The sequence below is a fragment of the Rissa tridactyla genome, chromosome 3, assembly GCF_028500815.1.
Source record: "Rissa tridactyla isolate bRisTri1 chromosome 3, bRisTri1.patW.cur.20221130, whole genome shotgun sequence".
Lineage (NCBI taxonomy): Eukaryota > Metazoa > Chordata > Aves > Charadriiformes > Laridae > Rissa > Rissa tridactyla.
In genome coordinates this window covers 44485027-44502521 of record NC_071468.1, presented here as the reverse complement: position 1 = coordinate 44502521, position 17495 = coordinate 44485027, and the positions used below count along the sequence as shown (strand labels likewise).

The 17495-nt window shown below is 40.4% G+C and overlaps 1 protein-coding gene across 2 annotated transcripts; it reads right to left on the bottom strand.

Annotated features, from left to right (window-relative positions):
• Window positions 1-1402: 1402 nt before the first annotated feature.
• Window positions 1403-16519, bottom strand: GNG4 (G protein subunit gamma 4). 2 transcript variants are annotated; one of them, XM_054195639.1, is made up of 3 exons: window positions 16424-16519; window positions 9272-9377; window positions 1403-2174 (listed from the first exon to the last, which is right to left on the bottom strand). In XM_054195639.1, the coding sequence occupies exons 2-3, from the start codon at window positions 9365-9367 to the stop codon at window positions 2046-2048; spliced, it is 225 nt and encodes a 74-aa protein (XP_054051614.1). In that variant the 5' UTR covers window positions 9368-9377; window positions 16424-16519; the 3' UTR covers window positions 1403-2045. The 2 variants fall into 2 exon arrangements, with proteins under 2 accessions (XP_054051614.1, XP_054051615.1); XM_054195640.1 differs by lacking the exon at window positions 16424-16519 and adding an exon at window positions 15997-16229.
• Window positions 16520-17495: the final 976 nt, after the last annotated feature.

The following is a 17495-nucleotide window of genomic DNA, read 5'->3' as shown; positions in this document are numbered from 1 at the left end:
TCTTGTTAGAAGTTAGGAATGGGAAGCTTAAGCTGAAAACTTCAAAATAGGAACCAAGGATGAACCTGGTCAAGACAAGACCCAGTCAGGACATTTGATTGTTTTTCAGAATAGGTACTGGGAAGCAGCTCTCTGTCTACTAGATTACGGATGTCTTCAGCCGACAAATTAAAAACCAAACCTCTAAATGAAAGACATCCCAAAGACCTGTTGGTTAGAAGGAATATAATTTTTTTTACAATAATATTACAGGAAGTAAATTAACACGGTGGTTCCGTGTTAGGCAGATGCGGTGAATAAGCTGGCCAGCAGCAGAACCACAGTCCAAAGCCACCCGTCTCCTGTGACTAGATTGGTAGCTGAATGCAGCTGGGTGCGACACATTATCCAAGTTCACTGGCAAAGAAAACAGGACTTGTACAATGTAGACATCTTGTATTTCCACTGCACAAAACAGTACAACAAGCATTGATGGAAACTGCTAAAAATAAGCTGGAGCAGGTACGTGCACTTTGGGCTAAATGCAAACAGCTTCATTCATTCACCAAACTGCCCTTTTTTAGCACCTAAATTCAGCATTTAAGTATATCCCAAGGTCCCCAGCTCCTCAGCTAGTCTTTGCCTTGCAGGTATTTAAGATGCTCCTGGAATCCAAGTTTGTGCAGAGGAAGCGTGCAGCATTATGGGCGGCTGTTCAGAGCCTCAACTCAGACGAGTGCAGTTCTCCAACAAAATTGTCCCCTGCCTTACACATGGGGCTGACTTCCCAGCCATTTCCAAGGAGTGACATTTCCAGTGCACTGACACACTCTACAGACAAAGTACTGCAGTGAGGGAACTCTACTAACAAATCAGACCAGAGAGGAGCTTTCTTTTTATTTCGAAGAAGATTTTTTTTAATTTTTTTTTTTTTAAAACAAGTCAATGGTATAACAGTTGCTTCCATCAGATGCCTTGATTGAGCTTAATTTTACTTAATAAAGACCACAGATCAGTCATATTTCATACCTCATGTCTTTTCCTCTCGCTGCACTTTAAACAAAGTCAAAACAAAAAACCTCCCAGAACCTCCACAAATTACTTGCTGGTAACTTATCTCACGAATAATCTGTGGCTTCAAAATATAAAAACTTAATGGCTGTTGATGGCACAGTGGTCTCGCTGCGTATTCTAGAACAAACATTTCATTTACCATTACTCTCCATCCCCACAAAGTCTTGCTCTCATGGGCAAAAGTATGTAGAGAGCTGCTTGGAAAGTGTAATCCCCCGCCCTGTACTGATTAGGGCAGATTTACACCCTCCACTAAGACCCTCAGGAACAGCTGACATATTACAGTTCAGTTTACTTTCTAAAATAATTTAGATCATTATAATTCAAAACAAGATACAAGCAGCCGTGTTTTTCTGCAGTTTTATTAATGCAGTCCTGGTGTGTAACTATACATCTTCATTTTGCTTGTAGTTACAATGTTGCTTTACAGCAAGATTGTTTCTGTAGTCAAGTTTATTACAGTCTTCACAAAACATATTTATAAACACCACTTACTGTATAAGACTGATTGTTCCAAACATCGTAAATCACTGGCATTTTTTCCTAAATAGCGCTTCTTGAGGAAAGGTCACACTACTCCTTTTAGATATAAATTTGTAAAAGCAAGTGAATTAAATTCACCTTCCAAAGAAAGTAAGAACGTTAAAAATAGCTTCAGAATCGGTATGACTCATTTAGGTCTCAGAAAAATCTATGACTGGCAAAGATATCTACAATTTGATATTGTACTCAATACTTTCATTAAGACCAGAAGAATCTTTCTGAAGAACTGAAATTAAACTTGTACATTGGTCTGAAAGATAAGGATTACCTTGAATTTTTTAGGATTTGTTTCTTTTTTTTTTTTTTTTTTTACCAGAAAATGTACTACCTTCTAAAAATATTGTAGTTATAGGCTAAGTATTGATATCTGAAGAGAAAAATGCTAAAACTAAAAGCATGCAACACAGGTACCAAATTGTAGCAGAAGACATTTTTAATTGAAAACTGACTCAAAGGATAGTACAAAAGAGTTTCTTCTCCCTAAAGGGATTTTCAGATGCAGGCACAGGAATAATTAGGGGATCTTCTCCAATATGAGCATCACAATATGCCAATAAATCTGCTGCAGCCTTGGATACCTAATAGAAGAGAAGAGAGAACTACTGTAACACTTAATTCTGAACCAATCAGCATTGCATAAATATTCTTCATATAACATATGATAAGGGAGGCTATCATAAAAGAGATCCTTTGGATTACTAGAGCCCGTAACTCTGAATTTGCTCTTAGTAGGGCTAGTAATCCTTATATACATTTTATTTAACATAGTGACAGGAGATGGTATCAATTTATACGAGTTGTGTTCAGCTGTTCCTCTCCATCAGAAGGAAGGTCAGGAGCATACACTCATTAAAACATGTATATGCTAATGGCCCATAAGCAATAGGGATTCTCCTTGAAGCGTGCATTTCTGTAGAGCCTGCCTGCTTCAGCTCTTATTCCCAGGCATTACAGCAGCAAGGCTGCAGGGTTTTCCACAAACACTCTCTCTACCATTTGCTCCTCTGGATGCAAAACAAACAAACATGGAAAAAGTTCTTTAGGCACATGATCAAGGGATTAAAAAGACATAATAAATCAGAAGCAAAACTTGATCATCATGTCTCATACCTCTCATTTAAGCTAAATATTGCTCTTTTCAATGAAGTCAGACTAACATCTTCTGCTTAGCAAGTTCTTATAAGTAGTACTTTATTCATAGCATTAATTTAAACTTGAGCATTACCTCAAGTGCTTTTATACTTCTAAAATGAACAATTCTGAAGTCTACAAATTCAGAACGTTGGTTTATGCTTACTGAAAAGTCCTACAGAAATGTAACTGGAAGAAATGTGCTGGCATACAAGATACTTTGCATGAAGTGAAAAATGAAATATTAAACCATTTCAGCTGTAGCTGAAACCAGCTTTGTGCCATAAGATATTGGTGACATTAGGCCACTGTGACTCATTTATTTTTTCAAGAATTTAAAATGTACATATGAAATATTTTTGTTCTGCTCGGTTAACAAGATATTTACAACTATCTCTCTCTCTTTGCTTTGTTTAATTACCGTGTTTTCAATATTATGATAGAGTTGAGAAAGTGAGACAGGAAGTCTTTACAAAAAAGCCTTTTCTCTGAGCACCATGACAGTTTCTCCAGAGTCAAACACTGAGGTCAGCATGTTTGCACAACTATAGTAAAGAAGAAAAGCAAATTGGATTTCTGGTATTTTTCTAGCAGGTGTGTCATCACTTTTAGCTTTAGCTTCCCCACACTCTGCTTGCTTTGGCATGAGTCCAGCCTGTAGTAGGTTTCAGACTAGACCTATGAAGTCAATGGGTGTTGAATGAGGATTTACCTGAAATTTAAATTAACTTCTGGAAGAAAATAACTGACTTTTTATTTTTTAAATATCCACCAAAACATGGCTTTGTAGAATGCTTAAACCCATGAAGTACCTATGGTTGGCATTCCAGCATAGACTGTCCTCCTAGCAGAGGCAGAAAGGGCATTTAGGTTACCCAAAATTAGTTTGCCTTTGAATTGGGCTGTAAGACAAAAGGGTGGGCAAAGACACTGCACATGAACAACCGATTGCTGGGCCAATGCAGAGCGGAAGACTGAGCACTAAACTGAGCAGATCAGCAGAGATATTCAGAAGGACCAGTGCTTCTCAAAAGAGAAGCAGGTCAAATAGGAATCTGTGGAAAATGACAGACTTTGAGTACAAAGAAAGGACTGTAGTTATTTTAAGATATACTTCAATTAGTTACTTGCTTAAGCACTGACAAAAGAATGAGGCTTAGGGTGGGAGAGCACTGTCTTGAGTAGACGTGTAGAACTGTAATGGCCAAACACAAAACTTAGGAATCCTATCATGTTCCCAATTTTCATTTAAATTTACTTGTAAACTTTTAAAAAGCAGATTCTCCAAAGAGAGACACAATGTAGACAAACTATGAAATTCCTATCAAGCCCAAGAAAGATCAAAAGACAGCAAACATACTCTTCTTCGTTAATGACCTACACTATACTTCCGCAAAGTATAAGCTAGCATAGAGTGCACCCACAAAAGAGGATGTTAGCATGTTTCCAGTAACATTAGGAGGAACGTATCACCACAACATTTTGGAGAAGTACTTTCAAGTAATGACAATCACCAGTACATTCATAACTACCTAACATACACATTTTTACTTTTCTTTTGTCCTTCAAGCTCAGCAGTGTCTCTCAAATTAAGGCAGTTCTGTGCTCTAATTAATTTATTAGCTGCTCCTGAACTCTTGCATTCAAACAGAGAAAGTCAAACTCAGAGCCACAGGTGCCTACAAAAAGCTCAATGACATTTTCAGTGCTATGTCATAAAAAGCATTACTGCCATAAAACCTAAAGGAGAGCTACTCTAATTCTCTGGGTCCCAGAGACAGGGTTTATTAATGATGCCCAGCACATTTCATCTTCCATTATTAAGCTACTGAGTAAGTTATTTTGTTCATGAAACCAACAATCTTTTGAAGTAGACTGACCCTACAGGAGCAGAGAACCAATGCTGGACTTCAACAGACCGACCTTCCCATAGCTGTCTTGTTTGTTTCACGTATGGATAAGCAGCATCAGCCCGAGTATATTGCTTTTCGTTCAATGGAAGAGAAGTACAATTTCAATCATCACTCTTAGAAGAAATAAACCCAGTAATACAGTTTTCTGTTTCTCTACCTATTACCGTGCTTTGACATCATGTAACAATAAAAAGGATTTTCACTAGCAAAAGCACAACATACATTTTTGAATCTAACTTGTCCTCTAATGTGCTGGTAGGAATGCCAAATATCATGAAGCAGAGCACTTTATTCAACATCACAGTGTTTAATTCACAAATTAGTTTGCTTTTAGACAAACCATAACACATAGTACAATTTAGTAGCAAACAAACCTGCAACAAGGAACTGAGGAACATGATCACATCTCAGCACATTATCACTAACTAAACTTCCCAGCCTGTACTAGGCCATGTATTTTCATCCTGTAAAAAAATAAAAGGTTTGGAGAGGAGAAAGCCTCCCATTGGGACTACAGTGGTTACAAAACTGAATTATGGCCATTTCTTCACTTAAACTGGAGTAACTCAGGCTCATGCAGTGGAATGATGACCATTTGCTAAGGGGAGCTGCTAGCTGATTCTCATTCTAGAAGCAATGAAAACATCGGTTCCTGCAGCTATGAGCAGTGTTGGCAAAGTCAGAACTGTGGCCAAAAAAAGAGCAAAATACAGTGTTGCCTCCAGCAAGTTTCCTGCTCAGCGTTATTATTCAGAACAACAGTGGTGGAAGACCTCTGCATTGAGCATCACATTAAGGCTACAGCAGAGACGGCTGCTTTAGCCTATGTCAGCATGCAGAGGTTGCCTAATGGCCAATACTGTGGTTTGTTACTATACAAAATAATGTGCTCATCATCCTATTTGTGTCACGGAGGAAGCGAAATGAAGGCCACTCTATCATAGCTTTTACTCACCTTTAGGTTTATTTGTAGATGAATGCTGCTGGACAATTCCAGAATAGCTTTTATCAAGAATTAAAATAAATGCATGCAATTTGAATATTCAAATTAAGTTAGCACATTTATCATTTCAGCTCTCCTACGCAATACAGCTTGGTCTGCAGAATCAAAGTGATTTATACATACTGCAGGAGTGGCTAAAGAAAAAGATCAGACTCCAGTTTGATTGATGAATTCTAACAGAAAGTCAACATTTCATTTTTTTTAATCTTTTAAAGTGCATAGATAGAGCCGATGGAGAATATATGTATCACACCGCTCTCACATTTTATACAATTATTTTTATGCTGTGTAGTGAAAAATACATCTGGTTGTCAAATTACCAAAATAAAAAAAAACCACAAACAAACAAAACCCTAAAAACCCAACAACAAAATACTCAACCGTCATAACCCTCATGCTTTAAAGAATTAGTCTCAGGAGGAGTGTGGAATTTTACCATTATATTTCAGAATAACAGAGGTGATAGAACTAGCCAAAGTTAGAACATAATCCTGTTAGCTGCACTAATAATTATAAGCTTCAATGACAGGGCAAAATGCTGCAATTACTATGTCATCTGTCTTGTCATGGATTGTGACTAATTACCATCCTTGCTATGACACCCACTCTGCTTATCCGTTACATCTAAAACAAAGAGATTCACATGCATTTATTGGCAATCCCACTGCTTATCTCCCAACACTATTCAGAAACAGTTAGGAATATTTTCTACCTTCTTAAGAAAAAAGAAAATGGAGTAATAACTGATACCCCACGATTCTTAAATGTCAGAATACTCCTTCTTGCTTTTCTGCTTGCAAAGAGAAGATTAAATAGTGCTTTATACTGGGGACAACTGTGATAAAGCACCAATATTATCTTTGCCTTTTCAACTTTACTGCTAGCATCTTTGGAAGACATATTATTCTACTAGTCATGAGGCCACTGATCATCTGATTTCATTTGATGTTCCTTAGCTTGAAATCTGCACTTCCTGCTTTCTATTGACTTCTCCATTGTAATTCTAGCCGTCCCCTCTGCGGGGACTAAGACAGGTTCAATTTGCGATCCTTCTGGGATTCTTATGGTTTACGAAAACCCACCACAGTAATACTCCTTCCAACTACCGATCAATACACCAATAACTTCATCCTCCCCTTTTAAATTGTCCTGTTTCTTTCACACCTCAACAGTGAGTTGTCTTTGTGGAATCTCAAAACACTGCATTGCTTGCTGCTCTGACTGGTTATAGGACTTGATTTTTAAATCAGTTGAAAAATCTGTAACACAGCATGGAATGGGCAATTATCAACATACTTCTAACTACAAGATTTTAATTGAGCCGACCTAACTCTCGCTGGTTACAGCATCTACTATGCAAGGAAAAGAAAATGCCTTTGTAGTAGAAAAATGAGCTGGAACTTCTGATTTCCCTAGTCAATAATGCAGGCACCTTGAAAATTTCCTTGTTAATGTTAACAATGTGGTCTTGTCTATTATGGGAATAACCGCTTGGTTATAGCTACTTGCAAACCAGTGCTTAATTAAATTATTTGGAAAGCAGTGATCTTCTGTTAAATCTGCCTAACTAGTTTAAGCAAATGCAAAACACCAGAGAAAAAGGAAGTAAGTTCATTTCTCTACCTTTACAGCTATGATCTGGGAACTCAAAATCTCCTGTTGAAACCACTTGAAAGTCTCTTGGTAAAATCTGACTACACTGAAAAACACACTTAACTGTTTCCAAGAATAAAAGGCAAAGCAGATCTTGAGGGAATAAAAAGCCAGCCAATCTCTTCTCACAATCCTTTTTATAATTGTTCAAAGAGGATCTAGAAATTAAGTCAACCTTTTTCAAATCATAGTTGGTTTATGTTAGTATAGGAACTCTCAGAATATTGAAACACATTAGATTTTCTTTGGTGCCTTTTTGGTCCCAAGCTGTTTTGAAAGGTGAAATAATTGCACCCTCAAGCTATCTGGTTTTTAGGTCTGCCACAGTTGCTAATAACCGTGTTCTTTTTAATTAAACTAACTGTAAAAATAACCTATGTCTTTCTTACATATGTAATTAAAAACTTTATATATCTAACTAATGAAGCTATCTGCGTAACTGACTAACAACATGGTATGTGACAGTTATCACTGATTCTATAAAAACAACTTTAAGACAATCTACTAAGTATCAACAATTTCAAATTCCAATAAACCGGGCCATATTTTTCCAAGCCTTTCCTCTGCCGCTCGTGCGCACCCACTCCTTCTTCTCAGTTTTGTTGTTTGTGCAGCTGCAATACAACCTGAATCAGGAAACTAACCTCATTGAACACTGAAAAGGCAGATCTTTCCTTACTGAGGGAAACAGAAATACCTGTCCCTGTGAACAAGCATCTACTATGTGATGAATTTGTCAAGACATTATACAAGACAGAAACTATAGCTATGCAAATTCAATGATCGCACAAGACGTTGCTATAAACTGCAACAAAATGGAACAACTGAAATTTGTATTTTCATATAAGCAAGACTGACTACTTGTGAAATGCATTAATATTTCTGAATTATAAATACTAATCAGTGAGTTTATGATCTGATACTATTTTAAAATTGTAATTATATACTATTGCTTCCATGCTGACTACATGCAGGATTTCAGCACACAGGATGGATGGACAGACTGAGTTAAGACTACGTGAAGAATTTAATGTACAACATTTCTAAACTCTCTTACTGAGTTTGTTACCTCAGTTAAAGCTTTTAACAACTCAGTTACAGTTGTCTGCAGAAAAACTGATCATTTAAATGCATTCCTTTTTCTAGTCTTTCCATCTCTAAACTCTTCTCACTTGTAGAAGCTGGATTTTTCATCCAAATAATTATTCCCTATTTTCAGAGGCAGAGAAAGAGAGAGAGCGCATGCATGCACAAAAGACATCAGCACTGCTTTCTTAAAACTTTTTATGGCATTATTAGTTTTTAGGCATTCGATTTATTCACAAAATTTTAGACTTGTAAAAATACAGAATGACAGGGAGGAATAATCCCACAGGCTTTTCTGGTTAAAAATGTTGAGAACCTCTGTTTAATCATGCTTTTAGTTAAAACATTTAATCCACATACATTTAGAGGCATGATAAAACCAAGTCTTCACATACAACAGGCTGTCAAGTTTGAAGAATCATAACTGAACATTGCAATCATACATATTTTTTGTGCAATGACATCTGTGCTAAAACAAATGAAAGCAATTCATCTCATCATTATTCAAAACTATATCAATATCTTAAAGATTTATTCCAGTTCTTAAAGGACAGCTTACCCTACCACTGAGAAACCTGAGCTGCGCTTATATTCAGCAACAGGTGAAAAAGAATGTGCATCTGCCAGCTGATTTTAAATATTCCACAAAACACCATTTTAACAGAGGTAAACGGCGCTCATACAGAAGCAGAAGAGAAGCCAGTCTTTGAAAATTGCTTCGCTAAAGCCAAGCAGTTAGTACGTAACTAATTCACCGTACCGAATACTGTTTCGTAGCTCAACACAGAATTTTGATTTCAGCTGATCGAGTCTTTCTGCAATATTAAAGGGAGCCTGTACCACAAACTAGTGAGTGAATTCAAAATATCAACAATAAGTCTAAGTTTACCTTCATCCTATCCATGTATGCTTCCATTTTTAATTGCTCCACAGCTTTCCTGGCTTGAGATATATTGGTTGTACTGTTTGACACTAGTTCCTTCATTTTGTTTTTCCTATAAGAGACAAAGTTGAGTCAATTTAAAAGCAAAGATAGCAAATACAGCTAATAGTGAGAAGACAGTTATCTGAAATCTAACCAACCCTTGCCCACCACATTGACACTGCTAGGCTGCAGGTCACAAATAAAAATCAGACACCTTTTATATCTGTTCTCTTGTTCAATAGCACCTCATTGCATTACATATTTGTGTCCTCAACTGCCAGTATTCAGTCTGAATTCTGCAAACAACATACAAACGCAGAGTACATGGCCATTATTTCAGTGTAGAAATGGTTGCCCTGTGTTCAGATTGCCAACGCAGAACAGCTGTTCACAGCCCTTGCAGCCATTGCACAGTTTGGCTCCACACCCCAGTTACACCTAGTAACATGAAAACAAATTCAGAAACGCCCACAATGGAAATGAATGCCACACTGCTCTCATCAAGCACCAGAAAGAGCGACGTTTTAAGACAGAGAACAAGTCACAACTCTGACTATAGATTTAAGGAGCTTAGGAATGAAGTAACATACTAAGAAGAAATAACACAGTGGTTTCCAACTCCCTGCTTACACATCTCCAGTGAAGTCTAAAGATGACTAAAAACCAGGAGAGTATACTATACAGTACAGGAATGCATTATTTTCAAGAGATCTGCAGCCCTTGGGAAGGGACATCTAATTACGGTATGTCAGTGTTTGGTTTTCTTGCATTGTTACTCCCTGACGGCTTAAGGGTAAGTCAACCTTGTTATCATGCAGTTCTCAGCACTGTCATCAGATTAGCCAAGATGACTATATTCAAACCTTGAATAAACTTACAACGTGTATGCCCTAGGTGGTCTGCATGTTAGGAGACCTTGTGCTGGCACCATTATGCAGCGCTGGTCCAGCACAAGTAATAGTTACTATCTTGAAGTCCCTGAAGTTGGGCTAAGCCCACGTGGAAAGAATAGGCTACGGATGACCTAGACAGGTCCTGGACTAGTTATGCTACCTAGTAAGGCTAGGTGCTGAGGTTTCAATCAGCCAAAACACTCAGGTATGGTCCTGTATACATGGCATGCCACAAGCGGCACCTGAAGCAAGATTAGTCAAGCACTAAGTGTTAGAAACCAATACAAAGTTAGGCAATGCAAAGGACACATGGTGTGAGAAGCAGGTGGGACACAGGAGAAAACACGCAAAAGGAGGCATTGCTGCCGAAAGAGTTTCAGGCTCAAGTCTTTCAAAATTAATACTTCCAGCTTATATCTAGACAAGAAGTGAACACCTAAAACTACACAAATTTGCGTTCTTGAACCTCAAGAGCTTACCTGATCCAGACGCTGGGATATGAGATACAAAGAGGAAATTAAGTAGGACACAGGAAATGCTCTTGTAAAAATAATTGTACATGCAATGTCGTAAGCATTTTACAGTCGATAGAAGTACACAAGCCAGAACACAAAGAGAATGGAGGAATAACTTTTTAACTGCTTTGATTTCTCAAAACACAGATGTTCAAAGACAAGGCAAAGATAGCGGTTTCTTCTCAAGTTCTACAAATACAATGGTGAACCACGCTCAACGCTAATCTGAAGAAGCAAAACAATCTTCTTCAGCACTTGTATAAGTCTAGGAAGGGGAAATGCTACCTTAAAATATATTAATTGTGCCAAATAAAACAAGAGCTTTAATATATGCCAACAAAGAACAGGTTTTCTGTACACATGTGTGTCATTCAAATGGAACACAAGTTTCCTCCTTGCATGCACTCCTATGAACTGAAGTCGTGTCAGAACACAGCAGCTTTTTTTGTTGTTGCTGTCTTTGTCTTTGTTTACAATCTTTTAACTTATATTCCTCACAAGGCACAGGATTAAATGCATGTGGAGGAACTGGATTCGCATAAAATGCCATGTACGGTACAAAACACCACAACTAACCGAACAATTTTCAGGTGTGTTTTGACTTGCAGTGGACAAGCAGAAAGGACATGAGACATTCACAAGAGCAGGAGGTTTTGAATTACAGCTCATCTCTGGACTTTTTTGTTTGACCCAACCCCCTAGCTTTTAAGTCTTGAGATATCCATTAAGATAAGAATAACCACATTTATCTTTGTTTACAAAATGATACCCCCATATGTATGAATCATTTAAATTTTGTTATCATCTCCACAGCTAGATTACTAATGACCACCGAGCCAAAAAAGTCGAAGCTAAATAGAGTCACAGAGACATTTCTACATTTGCCACAGCCCAAGTCCAGAGGCAAATTAGAAATTTAATTTTGAATAATACATCTAAATAAAACTGAATTAAGCAATCAAAACTCCATGAACAGTCCCGAGAATTCCAGATCTCCCAAGCTTTTCTGGCAATTCATTCACTCAAACTGTAAAAGTTACAAACATTAGAGCTAGACAATTTGAACTGCCACTTCCTGTGAAGAAGTTGGCAAGAACACCGTTTCTAGTACTTGCAGCTAGTTTTTAAGTATCTACTGAATAAGAGTTTGAGTTAAGACCACAACGGAATTTTGAAAAGGCTATTAGGCACAAAAATTATTTAAAAATCCAAACCATGTTTCCAAAACAATGCCACAAACACAGCATGTCCTTAACTATATTCTGAAACAGCAAATGAGGGAAAATTTAAAAAAGAACACATGTATCCTCTCTGGTAAACTATTTCCCAATATCAGAAAACAATCAGAATAAAAGGCTTCATAAAAAGAACTTTAAAAAAGAAAAAAGTCTGGTACTAGGTGTTTCAGTCCCTGGTGAAAATTTCTACTTGTCCTGAGTAAGAGGTTTATCTATACTCTGAAGCACAAACATTTGTTCTGTTCCAAATCCTGCTCCTACCCTGGCCTTTACACACATTTAAATATTTAACTACTGTATTTCTCGAAGTGCCTGGCATCCATTTAAGTATCTAATCTCTTTTTTTCATATAGACAGTTCTGGTTCCAGAACTTCATAAGATGGATTTCTCCCATTTCACTTACCAAGCTGCATATACGTTTGCCTTCTCTCACTCTCTGCAAATACAGTACATATTTGCGCATTAGTTAAGACCCTATTACATAGGAAGTGATGTTGACAATGAGAATTGTACTAATTTTCAAACCAGGCTGCGATGAACTGGTCCTCTTTGCAGACAAAGCTTTGGCTATGACCTGCTTTGGCTCCCCTTAGGACCTGTGATATTCTTTATTAACCTTAATACTCTTTAATGAAATAATATTGTTACTTAGAAATAAAGCTCTGGAGAGAAAAGAAATTTTAATAACAGGAGAGTCTATTACACACCCTCTCCCTGAACGACCATCCCCTGGAATGTGAGGAAGCCTCCTCCTTCAGTGACCCTCTCATGGGATCTCTCTTGGTGTTTCCTTGAAGGCTGCAGCCTGACAAATGGCTCCAACCCTCTCTCCTACGACAACTCCTTTTAAACAGCCAAGTGTTCTCAAGGCCTTTTGACCCTGGGAAGGCACAATTAGCTTTGTATTGTATCTGGGGGGCAGTCTACAGGATCATAGAACCTGGAAAGGGCCTTTAAAGGTCATCTAGTCCAACCCCCCTGCAATGAGCAGGGACATCTTAACTAGATCAGGTTGCTCAGAGCCCTGTCCAACCTGACCTTAAATGTTTCCAGGGATGGGGCATCTACCACCACCTCTCGACAACCTGGTCCAGTGTTTCACCACCCTCAGAGTATATTTAGTTTAAATCTACCCTCTTTTAGTTTAAAACCATTACCCCTTGTCCTATCACAACAGGCCCTACTAAAATGTTTGTCCTCATCTTTCCTCTAGACCCCCTTTAGGTACGGGAAGGCTGCTCTAAACTTCTCCCGGGAGCCTTCTCTTCTCCAGGCTGAATAATCCCAACCCTCTCGGCCTGTCCTCATAGCTCCAGCTCCAGCCGTCTGATCATTTTTGTGTCCCTTCTCTGGGCCTGCTCTAACAGGTGCTTGTCCTTCTTAAGTTGGGGGCCCCAGAACTGGATGCTGTACTCCAGGTGGGGTCTCATGAGAGCGGAGTAGAGGGGCAGAATCACCTCCCTCAACCTGCTGGCCATGCTGCTTTTGATGCTCAAAAGGAATAACTTCTCCCCATCTTTTAAATTACCTTAAAAGCCTTGAACTAGAAACTACTCATCTGGGTTCACTAATGGTCGTTCCTGGTTATTTTTCCAGCAGCCCCCTATCAGGTTAGATCAATACACAGGTACACAAGTCCTGATAATCACCGTAGTTACAGTAACTATGTTAGTGATCAGTCTACGTGCAGTCTACATGTTACTGATGCATGCCAGCGGACCTAGATTATATAGGAGCTCATTTATCCAGCATATTTTTATGCAGCGCGCTGAGCTCATTAATCTAGTCTCTGTGACTCTTTTCTTAAGGGGAAAGGCTGATCACGTTAACAAAGAATATTGACAGCAGCTACATGGCCTTTTTCAGCCAACTAGTTTCTGCTGACTGGCACACCGCGCTAGCCAGCCGTTTCCTAAAGCATTGCTCCTGAAAGCTGCAGAGCGACAGCCTCCCAGCCAGCTGAATTTTCCGGGGGTTTGGTGTTTTTTACCTCCCATGAACTTCATCTTTTTTCCGGCTGAAGTTAACTCATTTGTGACAAAGATCTTAATCTCCAGGGCTCATAAAAATGCTGGTGAAGAGCAGCTTTTCTTTATTTGTTTTTAGAATAGATTAGATGGTACCCAACAGCACTTCAAAGGCCAACTTATCTTACGATAACCCAGGGAGTTGCATAAATATTTGCAGGTACAGCTTGACCTTGCATAGGGGTAAGGAGTGCAACGTTTACCAAGCTTTATATATAAATACTTGTTAGTAAAATGCAGAAAAAGTCTGAAATTTTGAACTACATAGAAGCAAAATATAATTTTCAAGCTCTTCAGCACGGATTTCTACAAGCAACAAGGATGAAAAGCTGCACTGCAAATGTCGTCCCCCTCCACTTCCAAGTACAAGCTTAAAACGCCATACTAAAAGAGTGACCTGTAAAATTCAATCTCAAAAGCCCTTAACCCAATTGTTGTCTTCTGTTTTCTTTCAGCAATCTAAAGGGATGGACCTGAAATCACTATAGTAGAGAACCTCGGGTTCACGACTCTGGAGAACACCTTCCACACAAACTCTGTACTTCTTGGACCATGCAGTGCAATAGAAAAGTTAATCCAATCATGTAACTAAATCCCAGTGACATTAGTGGGAATCAACCCTGAATAACGACCTGCAAATCACATTCCAAATTGTGGAAAGATCCCCACATACCATTATCCACTTGCAAACACACCAGGAATATAAACAGCAAAATTTACAGCCTCACAGCTGTTTGACGCCAAACTGGCATATCAAAGGAATTTCGGGGGAAGGAGAAAAAAAACAAAAAAAGAAAATGGGGAGGGGGGGGGGGGAGAAAAAAAGGAAAGAAAAAAGGGTGAGAGAAAAAAAAAAAAAGGAATTCTACAGTTGCTATTTAGGTAAGAGAAACTTAAGAAATACCCCTGCACTAAGAGCACTAGCTATCTGAGATAGCATCACTGTCCACACAACACAGGTAAACTCCCCTTCATCTGCAGGGCACAAAGGGCATAGGAACAACTGCCCCTGCTATCTCAGTTCTTATTCCAAGATTTATCACACCTGATGTAGCTCTGTAAAAAGAGAGGGAGGCTCAGGAATCCTTTTGCTTTCTCTATCTCATGGCTGCACAATGAAATAATAGAAAGTTACTACAATTTTATATTCCATCCACTAAGGAGAAGCTTAGTAGTTCAAGCACAAGTTATTAGATTAAAGGCAAGACTATTGTTCACAATAAGGAAAAAATATAATTTTCATTCCATAAATATGGTGACTTCAAAAATAACTGCTGATCATGTAACTGCAAAACAAACTTCAACAGCCCAGTTTTTGTCTAACACAGGTACTACACCCAGTCCAACTGTCAAGTTCAAAAAATTCTTGCCACCATGCCCAAATCTTCGATCCAAAAAATATCATCTCGCTTCTCAACGTTTAAAAATCCAAGGAAACAATGGCTGAACCAATGTGACATTTCACAACGACAATCCCTTTACACAATATGTTTATCATCAGCATACAGGTTATGTGCAAGTAGTCCCAGCAAACCATCAAAGCTCCGGAAAGCCTGAGACAGAAAGATGAGACCTACCTACTATTTCACCTCTTCAGATAACTTTAAAAGATAGTTGTGACCTTTTAAAGGAATGCATGGGGAAGTTTGATTATTCCACTTAAATCCTGTTCAAAATGAATTTGAACTGAATTGTAACATATTAAAGTAGAGAAAACGCCTCCGAGAAGCCTGTCACCTTACTACCTGCAGGACAGAAACGTTTTTCAAGTTGTTATTCCCAGTTTTCTGTCTCGCTGCACTATCTTTAGCGTTTAGCTGTGCAGCAGCTTACGGCCCCGCACACTAACAATTACCGCCGGCAGCAGCTGGGCAGTAAGATTTATCCCTCCACCAGTGCGAACCAGCCGGAAGGAAAAGCAGCCACTTTCTTGCGCCTTCACACCCACCAGCTGACGGCAGAGGCACAAGCTCGCTGGGCAGAGACCCCACATCACCGCCCGCGGAAAGAGGTACCTGGGCTCCAAGCAGATCTTTCGGAGAAGGACGATTTCCCTCCCCTCCCCTCCGAAGACAACGACGGCGGCACCCAAAGCCCGAAGCCGACTTTTGAGGACAATCGGGTAACTCCACAAGGCACGGCCACCCCACCGCCGGCGGAGCGCGACGTTGTTTACCCACAGCCAACGGAGGCAGCCGCGGGTTTCCCAGGACACCAGAACCGTCGCAGCGAAGGAGAAATCCCCGCACGGAAGCGCCGCTACCCGCCCGCCGGGCTGACACCCCGGCCAGGGCCGACCCGACCCGACCCGCCCCGCCCTGCCCTGCGCACCCCCCGCCGCCGCCGGTGCAGCGGCCCTCACCCCGCCTCGCCCCACACGCCGCCTTCCCCCCGCCTCCCGCGCAGCTGCGGGGTCTCGCCCGGCGCCGCCGGGGCACTCACCGTGCGGAGGCGGCGGCAGGCAGGCAGGGAGGCTGCTGGCAGCCCGGCTCGGCGCCCGGCGGCGGCACATGGCCGGCGCTGACGGGCGGGGCGGGGCGGCCGCGGCCAACGGCTGCCACCGCCCTCGCGCCTCCCGCGGCGTGGGCCTCCACGCGCGGCGGGCGCGGCCGTTAACAGCCCGTGGAGCGCGGGGCGGGAAAGCGGGTTTGGCCGTGAGGGACGCTTGAGATGCCGGCAGGGCTCCGCACCCCGCGCCGTCCTGTCCCGCCTTCCAGCGTTACCTTCCTCCGTCCCGAGCAGCGGCACCCGGCAGCAGCGCGCTGGCGAGCGCTTGCTTCCTTTGTACCGCTGCAGCCGCCTACTGACCCGGTTCCGGCAGGCGACAGGGATCGAACGGTCACCCAGGTATCTCTGAAACATCGAACGGGCAAAGCCCGTACGACACCACGGTTTTGGGTAAGAGCCCACACTGCCTGCCCCTTCCTCACACCGAACAAAGGAACGATAAAGTTAAAAAAAAAAGTTAAAAAAAAGCCCATTGTGAAAATAAAGGAACCACTGTGGAAAAGAGGCCTCTAAGACCTTGTCAAAGCTAGTATGTCAGAATAAAGGGATACAGCTTTATAGGTCGATTTTTAGATACTTCTCCCTTACAACTTTGAGAGTCTATCATAAAGGTCAGTGGCAGTTAACCTGCCAATTAACATTTTTAACTGAAAAAGCACCATCCAGGAGCACCATCACCAAAATCTCATTAATTTTGTTCCCTAATAAGGTGGCTGCTCCTTCTGGAAAGATGCACTTTTGTCACCCTTTTCTCTTACCTGGCTATCAGCACTTTTTCTCATTCCATCTTAGCAGAAGCATTTTCAAGTCACATTTATTTTTTTATACAAAAGAGAACAGTGAAGAGCCCTGTTGTTAAAGGTGCTTTGGAGCAAGGGCAGCCTCGTCAAAGACTGAGTCACTGGCTTTTTTGGGCTGTGGCTTGGGAGAAGTAAATGCAGCAGGAAGAAGGTAAACATTACTGAATATAAATGGGTAAGTTTATAGGCTTACCTTAGCTAGAGTT